We start from the raw sequence: 27,571 nt of genomic DNA, 5'->3' as shown, positions 1-27,571 counted from the left end.
ATATTTATGTAACCTAAAGTGAAAACAACCACGTCTCATGTGTTGGTTTTACATTGGTTCTATTTACTATATAGAGTTTTAAAATCATGCCATTCCATTGTAGGACTGAAAATGACCTTGTGATCAGAAGAAATAAACTAGTAATGTTCACTAGGTGGCACTGTGGGCTTTGTTTCTATTATAATAGCTTTTCATTGATTTTGTGATGCTTTGGCAGGTATAGCCGTTCCCACAAATGTATCTGTACAAATATAAAAGAAAACACAAGTAAAAATGAGACGAAGTTCTGTTGTAGCTCATTCTTGATACAGCTATACCATAAAAATACTGTAATTGAGGTTTCAAGTCAACAAATATTTATTGAATGCCTAATTTGTGCCTGGAATTATAGAATAAGTAGAATACATGATCCTTTCTATATAGATCAGCTTAAAGTATTACTGTAGAAACAAAGTTTACATGTACAACATAATTACAAAGTAATAAAAGTACACATTCAAATATCAAGTAGTGTGGTATATATATATCATATGAATTTAGAATCAGAATATGTCGATGAAGCTTTATGAATACTGACTGAACGTACATATGACCTAAAGCTGAAAAGAGTAACTAATATGTCAGAAGAGAGTCAGATAGATAATCACACCTCAATAGGCTGAAATGGTGATCCCATTTGAACAAGATGCAGACCCAGTTATGGGAATAACAAAATATTCCATACTTGGATCCCCCAAAACAACTGTACAAGAACAGAATAGATGAAATGTCACTTAACAGTAGTACAGGTAGGGGCGCCTGGGTGGCTCAGTCCGTTAAGCATCCAACTTCGGCTGAGGTCATGATCTCGCGGTTTGTGAGTTCCAGCCCCGCGTCGGGCTCTGTGCTTACAGCTCAGAGCCTAGAGCCTGCTTCGGATTCTGTGTCTCGCTCTCTCTCTGCCCCTCCCCTGTTCACGCTCTCTCTCTGTCTCAAAAATAAATAAAACATTTACAAAAATTTAAAAAAAAAACAGTAGCACATGTAAAAGATTTGTTGTTTTTAGTTGACTGTGAGCTCAACATAAGCCAGTAATGCTAAGAAAATTAATTCAAATTAAGTTGTGTCAATAGAAATGTGAAGGAGTGGTAATTGCCCTGTATTCTGCTCTGGTTATAGCATACCTGCAGTATTGTGTAGGACTAGGAGGCAACACTTTTGAAGGATGATTTTGACAAACTCTAAATAGAGTGCCAAGGGGTAGGCACTCAGGGTGGTGAGACCACTCAAACCATCTTACTTGAAGAATAGTTAAAAGTAGATAGGGATTTTAAACTTGGAAAATGGAAGATTTAGAAGGAACATTAATAGCTTCCTCTTAATATTTGAATGAATGCCAATGATCAAAAGAATTATATTTATTTCATGCATATTTCCATGGGTGAGACATATAGGGAGTAAGATTTCAGGTCATCATAAGGAAACTCTGTCTAATGATTAGACCTGTCCCAAACTGAAATGGATTTTCTTAAAATATAATAAATTCCCTCTCCCTGAAGGTATTTAAGCAGAGACTGAATGACTGACTACTTGGTGTGAGTGTTATAAAGAAGATTCAAGCATCAGAAGAATTTTTTTGACTAAGAGAATCTTCCAACCATATCAGTCTAAGATATTATAGTCTGGCAAAATCTATAAATAGTCAAAGAAGATTTTTTGGAGTTCATAAGTTCAAAGATTGTTGAATTTTTAGAACCAAAGGGGCCCTTACAAATCATTATTAATTTACTTTAAAAATTGAATTTATTGAAGTATAATTTACACTAAAAACCACCCCAGTATACCCACTACCTCAATCTAGTTATAGAATATCTTCACTACCTCAGAAGATTCCCTTGTGCTCCTTCCAAGTCAGTCCCCATCTACACTCTCGGCCCCAGGCAATGACTAATACACTATCCATCACTATTGATTAGATTTACTTATAGATTTATCTAGATTTACAGAGTTTCATATACATGTAATCATACAGTCTGTGCTTTTTTTTTGGTCTAACTTCTTTCATCATAATGTTTTAGAGACTCACTCATGTTGTTACATATATCAGTAGATTGCTCCTTATTATTCCTGAGTAGTATTCCATGGATATATCACAATTTGTTTATCCATTCACCTATTGGTGGACATTTTGGTTGTTTCCAGTTTGAGGCTATTATGTATAATGCTACTATGAACATTCAAGGCAGAAGTCTCTGTATAGATATTTGTTTTGATTTCTCTGGGGAAGTATCCAGAAGTGGAATTGCTGAGTTATATGGTAACAATATTTCTAAGTTTATAAGAAACCACCAAAGTGTTTTCCAAAGGAGTTTTACATTTTACATTCCTGCCATCAATGGATGAAGGTGCCAGTTCATCCACATCCTTGTCAACATACGGTATTTTCAACTTTTTAATTTCAATAATTCTAGTAGGTATGTTGTGGGTTTGTTTTAATAAAGTCAAATTTATTATATTTTCTGTTATGGTTTGTTTATTGTGTCCTTAGAAATCTTTGCTTGCCCCAGGATGAAAGAATTTTTCTTCTGTGCTTTCTTTTTTTTTCACTTTTGATATGTTTTATTATAGCAGTCCTAATAAGCTTGGCTGTACATTGGCTGTACATTTCTTCTATGCTTTCTTATAGGCATTTTATAGTTTTAGCTGTTTTTAGACCTGTGATCCATTTTGAGTTAATCTATGTGTGTGTCTATTTGTGTGTGTGCACATAAAGAAGAGAGAGACAGAGATAAAGGTTAAGGTTCATTTTCCCCCCATACAGATTCCATGTTCTTCTAGTACCAGTATTGAAAGACTGTCCTTACCCAATTGAATTATCTTGGCACCTTTGTCAAATATCAGGTGATCATAAATATTGAGATCTGCTTCTGTACTCTATTCTGTTGATTCCATTGATTTCTTTGTATACTGTACTCTATTCTGTTGATTCCGTTGATTTCTTCATATGTGTCCTTATGCTAATAATACCTCACTGTCTTGATTATTGTTGTATTACAGTAAGTCTTGAAATCCAGTTGGTAAGTCCTCAACTTTGTTCTTTTTTTAGAATCTTTTGACTACTCTAAATCCTTTATATTTCCACATAAAGTGTAAAATCAGCTTATTATTTACTACAAAAAAATGTCTGGTGGGATTTTTATTGGGATTGCATTGAATCTTTAGGTCAATTTAAGAAACAGTTAACATCTTAACAGAATTGTATTCAAATCCATTAACACAGCACAGCATTTTATTTATTTAGGTCTTCTTTAATTTCTTTCATCATTATCTTATAGTTTCCAGCGCAAGAATCTTGCTTATATTTTGCTGACTTTATCCCAGAGAATCCGTGTTTTTGATGATATAGTAAATGGTCTTACTTTATTATTTCAATTTCCAAATGTTCATTGCTAACATATAGAAATATAATTGATTTTTCAAATTATGGTAAAATGTACCATCTTAACCATTTTTTAAGTGCACAGTTCTGTGGCATTAAGTACATACACAATATTCTGCATCCCTCTCCACAACTCTTTTTAGCATGCAAAACTGAGACTCTGTGTCCACTAAACAATAACTCCTTGATCTCTTCACTGCTTAACCCTTGGCAACCACAATTATGTGTTCTGTTTCTATGGCTTTGACTACTTTAGCTACCTCATATAAGTGGAATCATACAATATTTGTCCATTTGTAACTGGCTTATATCACAGAGTGTAATGTCCTCAAGGTTCATCTGTGTTGTAGAATGTATCAGAATTCCCGAACTTTTTAAGACTCAGTGATATTCCACTGTATGTATATACCACTTTTTGTTTATCCATTCATCTGTTGATGAACCCTTGGGTTGCTTCCTTTTAGTTTTTGTGAATAAAATCGCTATGAGCTAGGTATACAAGTATCTGAGTCCCTGCATTCAGTTCTTTTGTATATATACTTAGGATTATATGGTAATTCTATGTTTAACATTTTGAGGAATAGCCACTGTTTTACATGATGGCTATGTCATTTTACATTCCCACCAGAAAGCAGAAGTGTCACAATTTCTCCACATCCTGATCAATTTCTGGTTTTTTGATAATAGCCATCCTAATAGGTATGAAGTGGTCTCTTGTATTTTGATTTGCATTTCCCTAAATGAGCACTGATGTTGAGCATCTTTTCATGTACTTATTGGCCATTCGTATATCTTCTTTGGAGAAATTCCAAGTCTTTCTGCCCATTTTTTAATTGGGTTGTTTATTTTTTAGTTGATAAGTTGTAGGAGCTCTTTATGTATTCTGGATATTAATTTATTATCAAGATATAATTTGTAAATATTTTCTCCCATTCTATGGATTGTCATTTTCCTTTCTTGAATAATGTCCTTTGAAGCACAAACATTTTGTACTTCTGACGAAGTCTAAGTGTCTATTTTTTAGTTTAGTGTCTTATCCAGGAAATCACCACCAAATCCAATGTCATAATTTCCTCTTATGCTTTCTTCTAAGACTTATAATTTTAACTTTTACATGTAGGTCTTTGATCCATTTTAAGTTACTTTTTATATATGGGGTACAATAAAGATCTGACTTCATTCTTTTCCATGTGAATATCCTATTTCCCCAGCATAATTTGTTGAAAAGACTGTCCTTCCATTGAATGGTCTTATCAGTCTAATAAAAAATCATTTGAACATATATGTGAGGGGTTATATCTGGGCTTTCTATTCCAATTCATTGGTCTGTATGTCTGTCCTTATGCAAGTACCACACTGTTTTGATTACTGTAGCTTTGTACTAAGTTTTGAAATTAGGAAGTGTGAGTCATCCAAGTTTGTTCTTTTTTTTCCAAGTTTTTTTGGCTACTCAGAGTCCCTTAAGATTACATATGAATTTTAGGATGAGTTTTTCTATTTCTACACAAAAAAAATACAAAACAAATGGCATTGAGATTTTCATAGGGTTTGCATTGAATCTGTAGATCACTTTGGTTGTCTTCTTTTTTTAATGTTTATCTTTTATTGTGGTAGAATATATATAATCTTCAATTCTAGTTAATTTTAAAAATTTCCTCCTTTTAAATTTTAAAATGTTTCCTATGTTCTTATGACATTATTGACTGTATTTATTACTCTCATATTTCTTTTTGTCAGTCTTCATTTCTGAAGTAATTCTTCTAATTTTTTTCTGAGATCTAACACCTCATTTCTGATTTTATGCCATTTTTTCTAATTCTAATTCTGATTTTATGCCATTCTTTTATATCTAGTATAATTTTCTTAATGTTTTCAACCTCATTTTGAAATGGTTGGTTACAGTTTTGACCTTTTATAATTGAAGTATAATTAACATACAATGTTATATTAACTTCTGGTGTACAACACATTCAGTCAACAGTTCTATAATTACTCAGTGCTGACCGTGATAAGTATAGACACTGTCTGTCACCATACATTATTACAATATTACTGACCATATTCCCTATGCTGTACTTTTCATCACTATGACTTATTTTATAAATGGAACTTTGTACCTCTTAATCACATTTATCTATTTTGCACATCTCCCCCCTCCCCACAACTTACACTTTGGCAGCCACCAGTTACTTCTCAGTATTTGTTGTTTTTGTTTGTTTTGTAGATTTCACATATAAGTGAAATCATGTAGTATTTATCTTTCTCTGATTGACTTACCTCACTTATCATAATACCCTTTAGATCCATCCATGTTGTTGCAAATGGCAAGACCACATTCTTTTTTATGATTGAGTAATATTCCAGTGTGTGTGTGTGTGTGTGTGTGTGTGTGTGTGTGCACATGCACACACACTGTATACACCACTTTATTCATCTGTCAGTGAGCACTTGGGTTGCTTCTGTATATTAGCTATTGTAAATAATGCTGCAGTAAACATAAGGGTGCATATACCTTCTTGAATTAGTCTTTTCATTTTATTTAGGTAATACCTGCAGTGGAACAGTTGGATCATATATTAAGTTTTACTATAAAAATAGTATTACTGGTTTTTTTTTTTTGATGAGCCCCTGTACTGTTTTCACAAGAGCTGTAACAATTAACATCTCAATCAACAGTGCAATGAGGATTCCCTTTTCTCCACATTTCTTGCCAAAACTTGTTCATTCTTGTCTTTTTAATACTATCCATTCTAACAGATGTAAGGTGATATCTCATTATGGTTTTGATTTTCATTTCCCTGACAATTAGTGATGTTGAGTTATCTTTTCATGTGTCTGTTGGCCATTTGTATGTCTTCTTTGGAGGAATATCTATTCAGGTTTTCTGCCCATTTTTAAAAAATGGGTTGTTTGTTTTGTGGTGTTGAGCTATATAAGTTCTTTATATATTTTGGATACTAACCCTTTATTGGCTATGTCATTTGCAAATGTCTTTTCCCATTCCATAGGTTGCCTTTTAGTTTTGTTGGTTGTTTCTTTTACTATGCAGAAGCTATTTATTTTGATATAGTCCCAATAGTTTGTTTGCTTTTGTTTCCCTTGCTTGAGGAAACACATCCATAAATAGTTGCTAAGGCTGATGTCCAAGAGATTACTGCCTATGTTTTCTTTTAGGAGTTTTGTGATTTCAGGTCTCACATTTAGGTCTTTAATCCATTTCTATTTTATTTTTTGTATATAGTGTAAGAAGGTGGTCCAGTTTCATTCTTTTGCATGTAGCTGTCTAGTTTTCACAGCATCATTTTTGAAGAGACTGTTTTCCCCATTGTATATTCTTACCTCCTTTGTCAATAGATTAATTGACCATACAGGTGTGGCTCTATTTCTGAGTGTCCTATTCTGTTCTATTGACCTATGTTTCTGTTTATGTGTCAGTACCATACTGTTTTGATTACTATAGCTTTGTGGTATCTTTTGATATCTGAAATTGAGCTTTGATCTTTCTTAAGATTGTTTTGGGGGTGCCTGGGTACCTCAGAAGGTTAAGCATCCAACTTCAGCTCAGGTCATGATTTTGCAGTTTGTGGGTTTGAGCCCCACGTCAGGCTCTGTGCTGACAGCTTGGAGTCTAGAGCTGGCTTCAGATTCTGTGTCTCCCTCTCTCTCTGCGCCTCCCTCTCCCCCACTTGTGTTTGCACTCACTCTCTCTGAAAATAAAATAAACATTAAAAAAATTAAAGATAGTTTTGACTACTTGGGATCTTTTCTGGTTCTATACAAAATTTAAGATTATTTGTTCTTGTTCTGTGAAAAATGCTATTGGTATTTTAATGAGGGATGGCATTGAATATATAGATTACTTTGGATAGTATGCACATTTTAATATTCTTCCAATCCATGAATGGGGTATATCTTTCTGTTTGTATTCCTTTTTTTAAATGTTTATTCATTTTTTTCAATATATGAAATTTGTTGTCAAATTGGTTTCCATACAACACCCAGTGCTCATCCCAACAGGTGCCCTCTTCAATACCCATCACCCACCCTCCCCTCCCTCCCACCCCCCATCAACCCTCAGTTTGTTCTCAGTTTTTAACAGTCTCTTACGCTTTGGCTCTCTCCCACTCTAACCTCTTTTTTTTTTTTTCCTTCCCCTCCCCCATGGGTTCCTGTTAAGTTTCTCAGGATCCACATAAGAGTGAAACCATATGGTATCTGTCTTTCTCTGTATGGCTAGGAATTTACCCAAGGGATACAGGAGTACTGATGCATAGGAACACTTGTACCCCAGTGTTTATAGCAGCGCTCTCAACAATAGCTAAATTATGGAAAGAGCATAAATGTCCATCAACTGATGAATGGATAAAGAAATTGTGGTTTATATACACAATGGAGTACTACATGGCAATGTTTATTAATTTTTGAGAGAGAGAGACAGAGTGCAAGTGGGGGAGAGGCAGAGAGAAGAGGGAGACACAGAATCTGAAGCAGGCTCCAGGCTCTGAGCTGTCAGCACAGAGCCCGACGTGGGGCTTGAACTCACAGACCATGAGATCATGACCTGAGCTGAAGTCGGATGCTCAACCGACTGAGCCACCCAGGCACCCCTGTATTCCTTTCTTATGTAATAAATAGTTTCTTTTATTTTTCATAAATGAAGGTGATGAGGAAAAGTAGGCTTAGAGGAAGAAGAGGGTGCTTTCAAAGGCTTTGGAGGTTGTTTACCTCGTCTAATGGGACTTCAAAAACTTTAAACTTAAAAAAAAATTTTATATATGATTTATTGTCAAGTTGGCTAAGATACAGTGTATACAATGTGCTCTTAGTTTTGGGGGAAGATTCCCATGATTCATTGCTTACATACAACACCCAGTGCTCATCCCAACAAGTGCCCTCCTCAATGCCCATCACCCAATTTCCCCTCTCCCCTGCCCCCTCCATCAACCCTCAGTTTGTTGCTTGTATTTAAGAGTGTCTTATGGTTTGCTTTCCTCCCTCTCTGTTTATAACTATTTTTTCCCCTTCCCTTCCCCCATGGTCTTCTGTTAAGTTTCTCAAGATCCACATATGAGTGAAAACATAGGATAACTGTCTTCCTCTGGCTAACTTATTTCACTTAGCATAACACCCTCCAGTTCCATCCACGTTGCTGCAAATGGCAGGATTTCATTCTTTCTCATTCCCAAGTAGGATTCCATTGTATATATAAACCACATCTTCTTTATCCATTCATCAGTTAATAGACATTTAGGCTCTTTCAATAAATTGGCTATTGTGGAAAGCACTGCTATAAACATTGGGGTACATGTGCTCCTATGAATCAGTACTCCTGTATCCTTTGGATAAACTCCTAGTAGTGCTATTGCTGGGTCATAGAGTAATTTTATTTTTAATTTTTTGAGGAACCTCCACACTGTTTTCCAGAGTGGCTGCACCAGTTTGCATTCCACCAACAGTGCAAGAGAGTTCCTGTTTCTCTACATCCTCGCTGTTTGTCTTCTTGGATTGCTTTCATCAGTGTCTTATAGATTTAGAGCATAGGTCTTTCACCTCCTTGGTTAAATTTATCCCTAGTTATTTTATTCTTTTTAGTGCAATTATAAATCGTGTTTTTTAAGATTCTATTTAAATTTGAATTACTTAACATACAGTGTAATATTAGTTTCAAGTGTATAATATAGTGATTCAACACTTCCATACTACATCTGGTGCTCATCACAAATACATTCCTTAATCCCCATCACCTGTTTGACCCATCTCCCACACACATCCCATCTGGTAACCATCAGTTTGTTCTCCATAGTTAAGAGTCTGTTTTTTGGTTTGACTCCCTCTCTTTTTTTCCCTTTACCTGTTTGTTTTGTTTCTTAAATTTTCCACATATGAATGAAATCATACAGTATTTGTCTTTCTGTGACTTCCTTCATTTAGCATAATACTCTCTACCTCTATCCACATTGTTGCAAATGAAAGATTTCATTCTTTTTATTTACTGACTTTGAGACAGAGAGAGCTGGGAGAGGGACAGAGAGAGAGGGAGAGGATCCCAAGCAGGCTCCATGCTCAGGCTCCATGCTCAGGAGTCTGATGCAGGGCTCAATCTCATGAACCGTCAGATCATGACCTGAGCCAAAATCAAGAGTCAGACTGTTAACTGACTAAGCCACCCAGGTGCCCCAAGATTTCATTTTTTTTGATGATTGAGTAATATTCCATTATATTTATATATATACACACACACACACACACTACCACATCTTTATCCATTCATCAGTCAATGAACATTTGAATTCTTTCTATAATTTGGCTATTGTAGATAAGGCTGCTATAAACATTGGGGTGCATGTATCCTTTTGAATCAGTATTTTGTGTCCTTCATGTAAATATGTAGTAGTCTAATTGCTGGATCGTAGGACAGTTCTATTTTTAATTTCTTGAAGAACCTCCATACCGTTTTCCAGAATGTGTGTACCAGCTTGCATTTCCACCAACAGTATAAGAAGGTTTCCCTTTCTGCACATCCTGTCCAGCACCTATTGTTTCTTACGTTGTTGATTTTTAGGCATTGTGACAGGTATGAGGTGGTATCTTATTTTAATGCTTTTGGTCTTATCATTGACTAATTTTAATAAACTTAAAAAATTATATTTCCATTCTTTCATTGTTTCAACATTATAATTTCCCTTTTTTGTTTCAAATTTTTAAACTCTAGTTAGTTAACATATAGTGTAATATTGGTTTTAGAAATAGAATTTAGTGATTTGTCACTTACATATAACATCCAGTGCCCCACAGAACAAGTGCCCTCCTCAATACCCATCACCCATTTAGCTCATCCCCCACCCTTTCCCTCCATTAACCCTCAGTTTGTTCTCTGTAGTTAAGAGTCTCTTAAGGTTTGCTTCCCTCTCTTTTTTTTCCCCTTTGTTCATCTGTTTTGTTTCTTAAATTCCACATATGAGTGAAATCATATGGTTTTTGTCTTTCTCTGAGTTATTTCACTTAGCATAATACACTCTAGCTCCATCCACGTTGTTGCAAATAGCAAGATTTCACTCTTCATTCTTCTTTATCCATTCATCAGTCAGTGAACATTTAGGCTCTTCCCATAGTTTGGCTATTGTTGATAAGGCTGCTATAAACATTGGGGTGCATGTGCCCCACTGAATCCGTATGTTTGTACCATTTGGGCAAATCCCTAGTAGTGTAACTGCTAGATTGTAGGGTAGTTCTATTTTTTTAATGTTTATTTTTGAGAGAGAGTGAGAGAGAGAGAGCATGCGGGAGGGCCAGAGAGAGAGGGAGACAGGGGATCTGAAGTGGTCTCCACGCTGACAGCAGAAACCCTGATTCAGGGCTCGAATTCACGAACTGTGAGATCATGACCTGAGCCAAAGTCAGATGCTTACCCAACTGAGCTGCCCAGGTGCCCTGGGTAGTTCTATTTTTAACTTTTTGAAGACCCTCTATACTGTTTCCCACAGCGGCTACACCAGTGTGTATTCCCACCAACAGTGTAAGAGGTTTCCCCTTTCTCCGCATCCTTGCTAACATCTATAGTTTCCTGTGTTGATAATTTTAGCCATTCCCACAGGTGTGAGGTGCTATCTCATTTTGGCTTTGATTTGTATTTCCCTGATGATGAGTGATGTTGAGCATCTTTTCATGGAAACATGTCTATTTATGTCTTCTGCCCATTTTTTAAAAACTTGGATTATTTGTTTTGAGGGTGTTAAGTTTTATAAACCCTTTATATATTTTAGCTACTAACCCTTTATCAGCTATGTCATTTGCAAATATCTTCTCCCATTCCGTAGGTTGCCTTTTAGTTCTGTTGATTGTTTCCTTCACTGTGCAGAAGACTTTTATTTTGATGTAGTCCCAATAGGTTGTTTTTCTTTTTGTTTCCTTTGCACTGGGGACATATCTAGAAAGAAGTTGCTTATGGCCAATATCAAAGAGGTTGCTGCCTGTGTTAAGGTTTCAGGTCTCACATTTAGGTCTTTGATTCATTTTGAATTTATTTTTATGATGTTGTAAGAAGTGATCCAATTTAATCCTTTTACATGTTGCTGTCCAGTTTTCCCAACACCATTTGTTAAAGAGACTGTCATTTTTCCATTGGATATTCTTTCCTGTTTTGTTAAAGATTAGTTGACCATATAGTTGTGGGTTCATTTCTGGGTTTTCTATTCTGTTCCATTAATCTATGTGTCTATCTTGTGCCAGTACCATACTGTTTTGATCACTACAGCTTTGTAATATAACTTGAAATATGGAATTGTGATACCTCCAAGCTTTGCTTTTCTTTTTCAAGGTTGCTTTGGCTCTTTGGGGTCTTTTGTGATTCCATACAAATTTTAGGATTGTTTGCTCTACTTCAGTGAAAAATACTGGTGGTATTTTGAAAGGGATTGCATTAAATATGTAGACTGTTTTGGGTGATATATACATTTTAACAATATTTGTTCTTCCAATCCATGAACATGAGTGTCTTTCCATTTCTTTGTGTCATTACTGATGGAATAATATATTCCATCAGTGTTAGATAGTTTTCAGAGTATAAGTCTTTTACTTTTTTCGTTAGGTTTATTCCTAGGTGTCTTACGATTTTTGGTGTAATAGTAAATGGGATCTAGTCTTTGATTTCTCTTTCTGCTTCTTCATTTTTAGTGTGTAGAAATGCAACAGATTTCTGTGTGTTGATTTTGTATCCGGCAACTTTACTGAAATTGTGTGTCAGTTCTAGCAAATTTTTGGGTAGAGTCTTTCGTGTTTTCTATATGGTGTATTGTGTTGTCTGAAAATAGTGAAAGTTTGACTTCCTTGCCAATTTTGAGGCTTTTTATTTTCTTTCCTTTTTTAAAAAAATTTTTTATGTCTTTATTTTATTTTGAGAGAGAGACACAGTATGAGTGGGGGAAGAGGTAGAGAGAGGGAGACACCGAATCTGAAGCAGGCTCCAGGCTCCGAACTGTCAGCACAGAGCCTGACGTGGGGCTCCAACTCACAGACTGTGAGATCATAACCTCAGTTGAAGTCGGATGCTTAACTGACTGAACCACACAGGTGCCCTTGGAGGCTTTTTATTTCTTTTTGTTGTTGGACTGCTGAGGCTAGGACTTCCAGGACTATGTTAAATAACAGTGGTGAGACTTGACATTCCTGTCTTGTTCCTGACCATAGAGGAAAAGCTCTCAGTTTTTCCCCATTGAGGATGATATTAGCTGTGGTGTTTTTTGATATGGTGTTTATTATGTTGAGGTATTTTCTCTCTACTTTGTTGAGGGTTTTTTTTTTAATCAAAAATGGATACTGTATTTTGTCAAATGTTTTTTCTGCATTTTTGAAATGATTATATGGTTTTTATCCTTTCTTTTATTAATGTGGTGTATCACATTGGTTGATTTATGAATAATGAACCACTCTTACAGTTTAGGAATAAATTCTAGTTGAGCATGATGAATGATTATTTTAATGTGTTTTTAGATTCAATTTGTTAGTATTTTATTGAGAATTTTTACATCCATGTTCATCAGGGATATTGGCCTGTAGTTCTATTTTTCAGTGGAGGTTTTTTTTTTTTTCTTTTCCTTGCTTTGGAGTCAGAGTAATGCTGGCTTCATAGAATGAATTTGGAAGTTTTTCTTCCATTTCTATTTTTTTGGAATACGTTGAGAAGAAGCCATCTGGCCCTGGACTTTTGTTTGTTTGGGAGATTTTTGGTTACTGACTCAATTTCTTTGCTGATTATCAGTCTGTTCAAGTTTTCTATTTCTTACTGTTTCCGTTGTGATAGTTTATATAATTCTAGGAATTTATCCATTTATTCTAGTTTGGCCAATTTGTTGTCCTATAATTTTTCATAATATGCTTTTAGAATCCTTTGTATTTCTATGGTGCCAGTTTTTATTTCTCTTCCCTCATTTCTGACTTTATTTCAGTCATCTCTCTTTTTTCCTTGAGAAGTCTGGCTAAAGGTTTATCAATTTTGTTTATGTCTTCAAAGAACTGGCTCTTGGTTTCATTGATCTTTTCTATTTTTTAAGACTATTTCATTTATTTCTGCTTTAATCTTTATTATTTCCTTCTTTCTACTAGTTTTAAGCTTGTTCTTTTTTTTTATCTTTTAGGTATAAGGTTAGTTTGTTTCAGATTTTTCTTGTTTCTTTAGAGAGGCCTGTATCACTATAAGATTCTTTCCTAGAATTTATTTTGCTGCATTCCAAAGAGTTTGCACCCTTCTTTTTTCTTTTTTATTTGTCTCCATGTATGTTTTGATTTCCTATTTGATTTATTTGTTGACCTATGTGTTTAGTATCATGTCGTTTATCCTCCATGTGTCTTTTTCCTCCGGATTTTATCTTTTTTTAAAAAACAATTTTTTAAAAGTTTATTTATTTTTGCAAGAGAGAGGCAGAGCACCAGAGGGGGGAGGTAGAGAGAGAGAGGGAGACACAGAATCCGAAGCAGGCTCCGGGCTCTGAGCTGTAGCACAGAGTCCGATGGCGGGGCTGGAACTCAGGAACCCTGTGATCATGACCTGAGTGGAAGTCAGATGCTGAACCAACTAAGCCACTCCAGATTTTGTCTCTCATTTCAGTTTATTGTTGTCAAAAAAATGCTTGGTATGATTTCAATATTCTTAAATTTATTAAGACTTTTTTTGTGGGCTATCATGTGACATATCCTGGAGAAAGTTTCATATGCACTTGATTTTGAAGATTTTGATTACTTATTAAATCTTACCTGTTATTGGTCTGTTCAGATTTTCTATTTCAACCTGATTCAATCTAGATAGGTTGCATGTTTCAAGTATTTATCCATTTTTTTAGGTTTTTCAATTTGTTGGTATATAATTATTCATAGTAATAATTTATGATCATTTGTATTTCTGTGGTGTCAGTTTTCATGTTCTAAGCCAAACATGATGCATCCCATAAGCTTGGATATGCTGTGTTCCCAGTTTCTTTTGTCTCAGAATACTTTGTGATTTTCCTTTTGATTTCTTTGACTCATTGGTTGTTCGGGAATGTGTTGTTTAATCTCCATGTATTTATTAATTTTTCATTTTTCAGTCATTTATTTCTAGTTTTTTACCATTGCGTTTTGAAAAGACACTTGATAGAATTTCAGTCTTCTTAAATTTGTTAAGGCCTGCTTTCTAGCCCAACTTATGGTCTATCCTAGAGAATGATCCTTGGATGCTCTTTAGGAGAAGTATGTATTCTGATGCTATTGGATAGAATGTTCTGTAAATATTTGTAAGGCCCATTTTGTCTATAGTGTTATTCAAGTCCACTATTTAATTTTCTGCCTGGGTGATCTATGCATTGTTGAAAGTGGGGTGTTGAAGTCCCCTATTGTTTATTATTGCTCTCTATTACTCTCTTCAGTTGGTTAGCATTTGATTGATTGTTAAATTCAAGTATAATTAATATACATTGTTATATTAATTTCGGGAGTACAATATAATTATTCAACAATTGTATACATGTCTTAGTGCTCATCAAGATAAGTGTACTCTTGGGGTGCCTGGGTGGTTCAGTCAGTTAAGCGTCTCACTCTTGGTTTCAGCTCAGGTTGTGATCTCATGGTTTGTGAAATTGAGCCCCGTGTCTGCTTGGGATTCTCTCTCTCCATAGCTCTCTGCCCCTACCCCACTCACTCATGGACACATGCTCTTTCTCCCTCTCTCTCAAAATAAATAAACTTAAAAAAAAGATAAGTGTACTCTTAATCATCTTTGTCTCACTTATCCCCTACCCATCTTTTCTCTGGCAGCCACCAGTTGGTTGTCTTTATTTAGAGTCTCTTATTGTCTGTCCCCTTTTTCCCCCTTTGTTTTGTTTCTTAAATAACACATATGAGTGAAATTATATGGTATTTGTCTTTCTCTGACTGATTTCACTTAACATTATATTCTCTAGACTCTCTAGTTTCATCCATGTTATTGCAAATTGCAAGAGTCCATTCATTTTTTCTGGCTGAGTAATATTCCACAGTGTATATATATACTATGTTGTTTTTTTTTTTTTATCCATCAATGAACATTTGGGTTGTTTCCATATTTTGGCTATTTTAAATAATGTTGCAATATACTGTAAATAATGCTGCAATAAGCATAGGGGTGTAATGTTTTCAAATTAATGTTTTCCCTTTTTTAGGTAAATGCTCAGTAGTAGAATTACTGGATCATATGGTAATTTTAATTTTAAGTTTTTGAGGAAACTCCATAATGATTTCCACAGTGGTGCTACCAATTTTCATTGCAACTAACAGTACATAAGGGTTCCTTTTTCTCCATATCTTTGCCAGCACTTGTTATTTCTTGTGTATTTGAATTAACCGTCCTGACAGGTATGAAGTGGTATCTCACTGTGGTTTTAATTTGCATTTCCATGATGATTAATGATATTGAATATCTTTTTGGTTAATATAAGTTTTAAATGTTTAGTTGCTCTAGGGGCACCTGGGTGGCTCAGTCAGTTAAGTGTCTGACTTCAGCTCAGGTCATGATCTCACGGTTCGTGGCTTCAAGCCCCATGTTGGGCTCTGTGCTGACAGCTCGGAGCCTGGAGCCTGCTTTGGATTCTGTGTCTCCCTCTCTCTCTCTGCCCCTCCCCACTTGTGCTCTGTCTCTTTCTCTCTCTCTCTCTCAAAAATAAATAAACGTTAAAAAAATTTAAAAAATATTTACTTGCTCTAATGTTGAGTGTGTATATATTTACAATTGTTATATCCCCTTGATTAATTGACCCCTTTATCACTATATAGCGGCCTTCTTTGTCTATTGTGAGCAATTTTGACTAAAGTCTATTTTATCTGATATAATCACTGCCACTTTTGCTTTTTTCCTCACCATTTGCATATAATATCATTTTCAGTCCTTTCAGTTTATGTGTTTCTTTAAAGATAAGTTAGTCTCGGGGCGCCTGGGTGGCTCGGTCGGTTAAGCGTCCGACTTCGGCTCAGGTCATGATCTCATGGTCCGTGGGTTCGAGCCCCGCGTCGGGCTCTGTGCCAACAGCTCAGAGCCCGGAGCCTGTTTCAAATTCTGTGTTTCCCTCTCTCTGTGACCCTCCCCCATTCATGCTCTGTCTCTCTCTGTCTCAAGAATAAATAAACGTTAAAAAATTTTTTTTTAAAAGATAAGTTAGTCTCTAGTAGGTAGCATACTGTTGGAGTTATTATTATTATTATTATTATTATTATTAAAAACCCATTCAGGGGCATCTGGGTGGCTCAGTTGGTTAAGCATCCAACTTTGGCTCAGGTCATGATCAGTTCATGGGTTTGAGCCCCGTGTCAGTCTCAATGCTGACAGCTCAGAGCCTGGAGCCTGCTTCAGATTTTGTGTCTCCCTCTCTCTTCCCCTCCCCCGCTCATGGTCTCTCTCTCTCTCTCTCTCTCTCTCTCTCTCTCAAAAATAAATAAACATCCAAAAAAATTATTTAAAAAAACCCATTCAGCCACTCTGTGTTTTTGATTGGAGAATTTATTCCATTTATATTTAAAGTAGTATTGATAGGTAAGTACCTACTATTCCCATTTTGTTAATTGTTTTCTTAGTTTTTAATTCCTTTATTTCTTTCCTTCTATTGCTGTCTTTTTTTAATGCTTATTTATTTTTATAAATTTTTAATGCTTATTTATTTTTGAGAGAGAGAGAGAGAGATAGAGAGAGAGACAGACAGAGCATGAGTGGGGGAGGGGCAGAGAGAGAGAGAGACACAGAATCTGAAGCAGGCTCCAGGCTCCGAGCTGTCAGCACAGAGCCCGACGTGGGGCTCGAACTCACGAACCATGAGATATGACCTGAGTTGAAGTCAGACCCTTAACTGAGTGAGCCACCCAGGCTCCCCAATGCTTATTTATTTTTGAGAGAGACAGACCGCAAGCACAGGAGGGGCAGAGAGAGGGGGAGACACAGAATCCCAAGCAGGTGCCAGACTCTAAGCTGTCAGCACAGAGCCCAGAGTGGGGCTCGAACTCATGAACTATGAGATCATGATCTGAGCCGAAGTCAGACATTTAACTAACTGAGCCACCCAGACACCCCTCTCTTGCTGTGTTTTTAAAAATTATTCTTGTAGTAGTATGCTATAATTCCTTTTTGTTTATCTTTTATGTATGTAGTATGAGTTTTTTCTTTGTGGTTATCATGTGGTTTACGTAAAACATCTTCTAGATATAACAGTCTATTTTAAGCTGTTAACTACTTATCTTCAAATGCATAGAGAAACTCTACACTTCTGCTTCTGCTCTCCCCACATTTATGCTATTCATGTTACACTTCACATACTTTTATATTGCACACCTGTTAACAAATTTTTATAGCTATAGTTGTTTTTAACATTATTGTTTTTAACTTTTATAGTAGAGATAAAAGTGATTTACACAGTATCATAACAGAATTGGGGTGTTCTGAATTTTATATATTTTTATAACCTATTGAAGGATATTTTGGATGCTTCCAAGTTTGCACAATTTTGAGTGAAGTTTCTATAACCATTAACATGCAGATTTTTGTGTGGACATTAGCTTTCAGCTCATTTGGGTAAATGCTAAGAAGAACAGTTGCTGGATCATATTGTGAGAGTATGTCTAGTTTTACAAGAAACTACCAAACTATCTTCCAAAATGGCTCTACTATATTTTTTCTTACTAGAAATGAATGAGAAGTATAATTTCTCCACATACTCACCAACATTAGCTTTTGTCAGTGTTTTAGATTTTAGCCATTTTAATAGTTGTACAGTGATATTGTTCTAATTTACATTTCCTTGGTGAAATATAATGTTGTGCATCTTTTTCTGTGCTTATTTGCCATCTGTATGTCTTCATTAGTGTGGTGTCTGTTCAAGTCTTTCTCCCAATTTGTTTGTTTGTTTATATTTTGGGAGAGCACTCACGTTCCCTCTCTCTCTCAAAATAAATAAACAAACATAAAAAATAAAAATGCAACATCAAAAGCACAATCCATGAGAGAATAAAGTGTGGGTTGGACATCATTAAAATTAGAAACCTCTGATCTGTGAAAGACTGTTAAGAGAATGAAAACATAAGCCATACTGTGAGAGAAAATATTTGCAAAATATGTATCTGATAAAAAATTGGTGTCCAAAATATACAAAGAATTCAACAATAAAGCAACAAACTACTAAATTATAAATTGGGGAAAAGGGGGCATCAGGGTGGCTCAGTTGGTTGAGTGTCTAATGTCGGCTCTGGTCAAGATCTCTCAGTTCATGAGTTCAAGCCCCACATTGGGCTCATTGCTGTCACCCTGTCAACCTGTCAGCACTGAGCCCACTTAGGATCCTCTGTCCCCTCTCTCTGCCACTCCCCTGCTTGCTCTCTCCCAAAAATAAATAAGTAAATAAATAAGTAAATAAACAAACAAATACATAAATAAATAAATCAGGGAAAAACAAATACCATATGATTTCACTCATATGTGGAATTTAAGAAATAAAACAAATGAGTATATGGGGACAAAAGAGAAAGGCAAACCAATAAACAGACTCTTAACTATAGAGGAGAAACTAATGGTTACCAGAGGAGAGGTGAGTGGTGGGTAATGGGTTAAATAGGTGATGGGGATTAGGTAGTGCACTTGTGCTGAATACTGGGTGTTGTATGGAAGTGTTGAATGTTCACACATGAAACTAACATTACACTGTCTGTTAACTAACTGGAATTTAAAGAAAAACTTTAAATAAATAAGTAAAAAATAAAGAGTCATCACCAGATCAAAGGTCACTTCAATTTTCTTCTATGTTACTTTCTAAGAGTTCTGTTCATTGGGGTTTTATATTTAGGTTCATGACCCATTTTGACTTAGTTTTTGGAAGGTTTATGGTCTGTGTTCTGATTCTTTTTTTTCTTTTTACTTTGCATGTGGATTTCCAGCTGTTCCAGCACAATTGGTTGAAAGGACTATCCTCTTTCTTTTTTTTAAATTTCTGGTAACCCCCTCTACCAGTGTGGAAATTACTTAGTGTTTCAGTTTTTTTAATGGTTGTCTTAAGAAGAGTAGAGTCCTGGGGCGCCTGGGTGGCGCAGTCGGTTAAGCGTCCGACTTCAGCTCAGGTCACGATCTTGCGGTCCGTGAGTTCGAGCCCTGCGTCGGGCTCTGGGCTGATCGCTCAGAGCCTGGAGCCTGTTTCCGATTCTGTGTCTCCCTCTCTCTCTGACCCTCCCCCGTTCATGCTCTGTCTCTCTCTGTCTCAAAAATAAATAAACGTTAAAAAAAATTAAAAAAAAAAAAAGAAGAGTAGAGTCCTTATTTAACTGTCCATGTTTGCAATGTCTGTACTGCACTTTTGCTAATTTACGTTGTCTTATTTTTCAGTTCATTAATTTTCCCTTCTCATGTTTCTAATCTGCCATTAAGCCTATCGATTATGTTTCCACTTGGGTTATTGTATTTTTCATTTCAAGTAGTTCCTCCTTTTCAAATCATCAAGGTCATATTTTGTGTTTTATATTTCCTACAAAGTTCTGTGATATACAAGATGTGTAACAACTAATATGGCATGGGCAGTAGTCAGTCAGAATTGATATCAGGTGGAAACAACCACTGTATTGTATCAAAATGTCCTATTGAATATCAACCTATATATATATATCAAAAATACATATATATCTTTTATTTCCTTGAACTTTGCAAACAGGTGTTTTATAGACAGTTTTTGATAATTTTGGTGTCTGCATTTTGAGAATCTGTTTCTGCTATTTGTTGTTTCTGCTGAGTCTCACTTATGGTGCCTTGCTTTTTAGTATGCTTGATTTTTTTTTATGTTTACTACTCATGATTCTTGAAAAATTATTTTTGGAAACATTTTGAAGCTTAAGATGAAGTTTCCTTCCCCCAGAAAGGATTTACATTTGCTTCTTCACATGCTTGGGACCAACGTCAACTAAATTCATCACTTGAGGTCTTTTGGCTTCCCCTATGATGTAATTTGGTGCTGTAAATGTATGAGAAAGCCTGTGTCACACCACAGAGATTGGTTCTCCCCACCCCATTCTGCTGTGTTCCTCTCAGAACCAAAGGAACTTTCTTTGCAGTCCCCTGGGGATGTGGGTAGGAGTAGTTTACTTGTGGTTTGCCCTTAGCCTAAGAGTGTGATCCCTTGGGTCTTGATGTCTTTTTCCCTGCCCTAGTGAGTTTCATTAAATCTAAGCTAACATTTGTTTAGATTTATAAATGCCCCCCAGAAAAAAAGTGGCTTTAATTCTCTGCTTGTTTCTCTGGAACCTCACTTTTCCTTAGGTTTTAGTGTCTTGTAAGTTGCTTTGGAATAGAAAAAAATGTTATCTAACATTTTTCATTGTTTTCAGTAGGAGGGTCAGTCTGACGTATTTAATGCACACTATTTACATAAGCAGAACTCGCTGCTTCTTTAGTGTTTTAAGAGAACAGTTCTTTAAAAATAAAAATTTTACTTAGAATCACATCTTTTCATGATGAGTATCCTCAGCCGTTGTGATTATGTTAATAATATTAGTAAAATATGGTAAGGTCTTCCTTATTACTTTTATAAAAGAGGTCCAATATTTCTCTTTTTCAGGCTAAAGCATCAGTGAGAGAAGCTGAACGACGTGATCCTATAAATATTTTCACTCAGTTTTATATATTCAAGATTGCGGTTTTAGAGCAAAACTCTACCAGAGGTATAAATGTTATTTATGAATTATATTTGACTGTTAATACAAATAATAATAATCCTTTTGTACTTTAAAGAAAAAAACATTGTTTTTAAGACAGCGGAGTTGTATATTCTATATTCTAGCTTTCCTATGTAATTAAAAATTAAGTTTACAAAGCTGTGGGGTAAGAAGGAGTTTATACTGCAAACCCAATTCAGTTAAGAATTGTCTTAGACAATCAAAGTCTCCAGCGTACTTTTATTTTAATTTTTTATTAGTGTTTATTTATTTATTTATTTATTTATTTTTTAATTTTTTTAACGTTTATTTATTTATTTATTTATTTATTTTAAATTTTTTAATGCTTATTTATTTCTGAGACAGAGAGAGACAGAGCATGAATGGGGGAAGGTCAGAGAGAGAGGGAGACACAGAATCCGAAACAGGCTCCAGGCTCCGAGCTGTCAGCACAGAGCCCGACGTGGGGCTCGAACCTACAAACTGTGAGATCATGACCTGAGCCGAAGTCGGATGCCCAACCGACTGAGCCACCCATGCGCCCCACGTTTATTTATTTTTGAGACAGAGAGAGACAGAGCATGAACAGGGGAGGGTCAGAAAGAGAGGGAGACACAGAATCCGAAACAGGCTCCAGGCTCTGAGCTGTCAGCACAGAGCCCGACGCGGGGCTCGAACTCACGAACCGCAAGATCATAACCTGAGCCAAAGTCGGATGCTCAACCAACTGAGCCACCCAGGCGCCTCTGTTTATTTATTTTTAAGAGAGAGAGAGAGAGACCAGGAGCAGGGAAGGGTCAGAGAGAGAGGGAGACAGAGAATCTGAGTAGGCTCCAGGTTCTGAGCTGTCAGCACAGAGTCCAATGCGGGGCTTGAACCCATGAACCAGAGCTGAAGTCAGACGCTCAACAGAGCCACCCAGGTGCCCCAAAATAGATTTCCTATTAAACTTTGTCATATTCTATTAAAATAAAATAATTTTACTTCTTAAACATAACACCAGCTCAATCTTTTTACTTTTTCCCCAGTTATCTGTGACCATTTTTTAAAGCCATGTTTATTGATGATATATAGAATAAAACTTACTAGTGTATGATTCTATGGGGTTTATTTATATTAATAATTCTGTGAATAATTCTATTTGTTTTGACAAGTATATACAGTCAGGTAACCACCATTACAATCATGATACAGAACAATAAAATTACTCAGGCTCCTTTGTTGTCATTCCTTACTGCCACTTTTAGCCCTGGGAACAACTAATATTTTTGCCTTTTTAGAATGTGATATAAATGGGATCATATAATATGAAGCTTCTTGTGCCTTTTTTTCACTTAGGATAATGCATTTGAAATTCATTCATACTGTTGTGTTTCCGTAGTTCTTTTTTATTGCTGAATAGTAATCTATCGTATGTATGTACCACAGTTTGTTTCTTCATTCACCATTTGAAGTATGGATGGTTTCCATTTTGGGTGACTGTGAATAAACATGCTATAAACATCTGTTTACAGATTTTGTGTGATGATAAGATTTAACTTCTGTAGGGTAAATTTCCAGGAATTGGATTTTTGGGTTGTATGATAAATATGTGTTTAACTTTATTAGAAACTGCCAACCTGTTTTCCTAAGTAGATATACAATTTTACATTCTAACCAGCTATGTATTAGTGTTCTAGTTGGTCTACATTCTCACCAGCACTTTGAATTGTCCTTTAAAAAAATTTCTACCCATTCTAATAGTTGGGTAGTGATATCTTACTGTGGTTTTAACTAGCATTTTTGTAATGTCTAATATTTGACATCCATATATCTTCTTTGGCAGAGTGTTTTTATAAATCTTTTAACCAGTTTTCTATAGGGAACTTTGTTTTCTTTTTCTCTAATTCATCTCTATATGTTTTATTCATCTTATACCATAGTAGCTCGAACATAGGAAAGAAATATATTTTGGTTACTGAGATATAGGGAACTTTGTTTTCTTATTGAGATTTGAAAGTTCTTTATATGTTTTAGATATAAATTATCAGATGTGTTTTATAAATTTTTATTTTAATTTCAATGTCTTTCATGAGAAATTTGACAGTCTAATTTATCTTTTTTCTTGTTTTATGGATTGTGTTTTTGGTAATATACCTAGGAAATCTTTATCTAATCTAAGGTCACAAAAATTTTCTCCTATATTTTCTCCTAGAAATTTTATAGGTTTAAGTGTATGGTTAGTTCTATGATCAATTTCATATTAATTTTTGTATTTAATTTAAGGTATGAACCAAAATTATTTTTTATTTTTTATTTTTTTGCACATGGCTATCTAATCATTCGGCATCATTTTTTTCAGCATTATTTATTTTAAAACTATCTTTTTTCAACTGAATTACCTTTGCACATTTATTAAAAATTCAGTTGTCGGGGTGCCTGGGTGGCTCAGTCGGTTAAGCATCCGACTCTGGATTTTGGCTCAGGTCATGATCTCATAGTTCGTGAGTTTGAGCCCCAGCCCCATGTTGGGCTCTGTGCTGGCAGCATGGAGCCTACTTGGGATTCTCTCTTTCTCACTGTCTCTCTGCCCCTCCCCTGCTTGTGTTCTCTCTCTCTCTCTCTCTCTCAAAATAAATAAATAAAACTTTAAAGAAGAAAAGAAGAGAAAATCAATTGTAATATGTGTGTTTGGGTCTCTTTCTGGTTTCTTAATTCTGTTGCATTGATCTATTCATCTATCTTTACACCACTTTTGCACTGTCTTAATTAGTTTAGCTGTGTAATAAATTTGAAATCATGTAGTCAAAGATCATAACTTTATGTGACTTAATACTTTTAATTATGTTGAGGCTTGTTATATGACCCAGAATATTGTCTTTATTTATAAATGTTCAATGTGCACTTGAGAAAAATGTATATAAACTATAGATGTTTATACCATTCAGGTCAAGTTGATTAATAGTGTAAAGTGTACTATATCCTTGCTGATTTACTACTTGTTCTATCAATTAAGACAAGGTACTGAAATCCTTGAATACAATTGTGGATTTGTTCATTTTTCCTTGTAGTTCTATAAGTTTTTGCTCTTTGTGTTTTGATATGTTGTTATTAGATGCATAGTATTTAGGATTGAATATCTATCTAAGGAGTTAAGTGAATTAACTCCTTATCATCACAGAGTAACTTTCTGTCACTGATAATATTCTTTGCTCTGAAATCCATTTTGTCTGATATTACTATAGCTACTCCAGCTTTCTTTTGATTACCTTTACCATAATACATATTATCCCATGGTTTTTCTTTTAACTAATTTTGGCTTTATGTTTAAAGTATGTTTCTTGTAGGTAGCATGTAGTTGAAAGTTGCTTTCTTTAATTCAGCATGACTATCTGCCTTTTACTCAAGTCATATAGACCGTTTGTATGAACATGATTATTGATATGGTTAGGTTTAAATTTAGCATCTTGTTATTTGTCTTCCGTTCATCCTGTTCTTTTTTGCCACTTTTCTTTTTTCTACTTTCTTTTGGATTGAGTATTTTTTATGATTGTATTTATTTCATTTTTGGCTTATAAGCTCTCTTTGTTTTGTTATTTTAATTGTTACTTAAGTTCTGTAGTGCATATACTTAACTTACTATATTCTACCTTTAAGATACATAATTGAATGTAATACCACCATTCGTTTTTCAGTTTTCGTTCTGTTTTATAATCCATTTTATGAGTGTACCAAAATGTATTTAGCCCATCCATCATTGATGGAGTTTAGGTTGCCCCTATATTGCACTCTTAAAAAAATTGCAGGATGAACATATTTTTATGTTTTTGTTCACTTTTGCAAATATATCCATGGGATAAATTCACAGGGGTGAATTGCTCAATTGGGCATTTTTCTGACATTCAAGTCTTCCTTGACAATTTAGCAATTTAGATGAATTTATGAAAATTAACTAATATTTTAAAGCTGTTACTGCTCATAAAATGAGTTCCAAAGTCACTGTGGTATAATTAACCCTAGATTGCTATTATCTTTGATAAGAGTATCTCCTTTTCTTTTTTTTTTTAACTCTTTCCTTCTTTTTCAGCCTTGCGGGCAATTAATACATTAGAGAGGTTAATAACAGGTGTAGTACCAAAAGAGAATGCGCTACGTATGGACAAAGATTCACCTGTCACGCTTCTCAGTTTAGTTGCCCAATTTGCTCTAGAGGTAATTCTTATGTATTTATCTATAAGATTTTTTACCTCTTTTCCTTTTTAAGATATAATTAATGGAAGTCCTTAGAGGAGTTTGCTACAAAGAAAAGAAAATTGGTCAGTTGGTTGTGAGAAGTAGGATCAGGGGTTTGTTTGTTTGTTTGAGATGAATGAGAATGTTTATATGCTGATGGAAATGGTCCAGTAAGAGAACAAAAAGTTGACATTGTGAGAGAGAAAAGGGAGAATTGTTAGAGCAATGTCCTTAAGCAGGGGGGAAGTGATGGATACAAGTGTGTACATTCAGGGATTGGCTTTAGGAAAGAACATGCATAGTTCATCTATGCTAGCAGTTGAGAAGTTGGAGTATGTGGTGTGGTCCCTGGTGTGTGAATAAATGTAGTAGTGGGAATCTGGAAGTTTTTTTCCTGGCTGCTTCAGTTTTTTCAACGAAATAGGAAACAAGATCATCACCTGAGAGTGAGAATGGGAGAGGAGGTGTTGGGGAGTTTGAGAAGTTAGGATAAGGTATAAACTAATCATTCAGAAAAGCAAGAAAGTGAATGACAAAGGTAGTGTGGGATGCTTGCCCAGTAAGAATTAAGGCTTATTTGATGAATTTTTAAAATAAAACAAATAGTTACACAGGTTTTTATACAGCCACTTTCAGCTACATGGATGTAGGCACAAAAGTCAGTGGAAAGTTGAATTTAATCAGGCTTGTCATTTTGCCAGATGAATACAATGAAGCAAAAGAGGAGTAGGATAATCAAGGAACAAGGTAGTGGTTATAATAAATTCCCATGGAATTTCACCTGGACATGGAGGAGGACATCAAGGGGATGAGAGACAATGAAAAATTAGTAACATGAATGGATTGGAGGTTTAAGTGCAGTTGAAGGATTGCTAGAGTGAATAGAAAGGAGTGAATTAGAAAGGTAGGAGATAGTGGTCAGAAAGTAGAATACATGAAGCAGAGCAGGGTGTAGGACTAGGGTGAGGAAAGGAGGCACTTAAGGAAGCACTCACTTTGTGAGTCATGCAAGTGCAGAGTTAGTTCTTGCATGATCCTGAGAGCGAGTGCTTCCTTAAATTTTGCACCTTAGGTGCCCCACTTGCATCAGTCACCTAGCTCACCTTAGTCCCAGCCCTGACTATGAGTATGGAAGGTTTGCAACCATTAGTATTGACAGGGTCCAACATAGAGATCAATGGAACAGAATAGAAAACCCAGGAATAAACCCACAATTATATGGTCAATTAATCTTCAACAAAGGAGGAAAGAGTATGCAATGGGAAAAAGACAGTCTCATCAACAAACAGTGTTGGGAAAACTGGACAGATACATGCAAAAGAATGAAACTGGATCACTTTTTTACACCATACACAAAAATAAACTTGAAATGAATTAAAGACCTAAATGTGAGATCTGAAACCATAAAAATGCTGGAAGAGACTACAGGCAGTAATTTCTCTGACATCAGCCATAGGAACATTTTTCTAGATATGTCTCCTAAGGCAAGGGAACTAAAAGCAAAAGTAAACTATTGGGACTCCATCAAAATAAAAAGCTTCTCCACAGTGAAGGAAGCAATCAACAAACCTACAAGGCCACCTGTGGAATGGAAGAAGATATTTGCAAATGACATATCCGACAAAGGGTTAGTATCCAAAATATATAAAGAACTGATACAACTCAATACCCTAAAAACAAACAATCCATGGTTAGAAGACATGAACAGATATTTCTCCAAAGAAGACATCCAGATGGCCAACAGACACGTGAAAAGACCCTCAACAATAACGATAGGGTCCCATTGATGACTATGCTAGTGAAGAGCTAAGGTAATTGACAGAGTAGAGTTCAAGGAAATAAGAGACAAGGATATTAGGAGGATAATCTATCTATATATTGAAAGTGCCAAAAACTAATACAGGAGTAGTTTTTTGAGAAAATAACTGTGCAATAGATAGGTCATCAAGAAATAAAAAGAAATGGCCAGAGAGCTGATAGATCAGCACAATGAGGAGTGGTGGGTGATATAGTCTGATGACAGGAAATTCAAAGCTGGGGAGTTTAGGGAGGAAGAAGGGAGAATAATTTTAAAACAGCAATGAAGAACAAATATGACACCTATCCCATCTCCAGGTCCATGGATAGAAGGGAGATCTGAGAAAAACCACCACTACTTGAGAGGGCTTTTTGGAAGCAGTATCCTTGGTGGGACCTAGATTTCCATTATAGAAAGAATGTGGAGGGAACTTTAGAGAAGATGTTGCTCCTAGAGAAGATTTTGAT

General features: G+C 35.4%; 1 protein-coding gene across 1 annotated transcript in view; it reads left to right on the top strand.

Annotated features, from left to right (window-relative positions):
• TEX11 (testis expressed 11) overlaps window positions 1–27,571 on the top strand; it is a 230,554-nt gene that overhangs the window by 115,093 nt on the left and 87,890 nt on the right. The window contains exons 16-17 of the mRNA XM_030304808.1: window positions 20,998–21,100; window positions 25,161–25,285. Of these exons, the coding sequence (XP_030160668.1) occupies window positions 20,998–21,100; window positions 25,161–25,285 (228 nt within the window). The remainder of the gene's footprint in view (window positions 1–20,997; window positions 21,101–25,160; window positions 25,286–27,571) is intronic.

This window comes from Lynx canadensis, chromosome X (genome assembly GCF_007474595.2).
Source record: "Lynx canadensis isolate LIC74 chromosome X, mLynCan4.pri.v2, whole genome shotgun sequence".
In the NCBI taxonomy this organism is placed as follows: domain Eukaryota; kingdom Metazoa; phylum Chordata; class Mammalia; order Carnivora; family Felidae; genus Lynx; species Lynx canadensis.
This window is presented reverse-complemented; position numbering and strand designations above follow the sequence as displayed.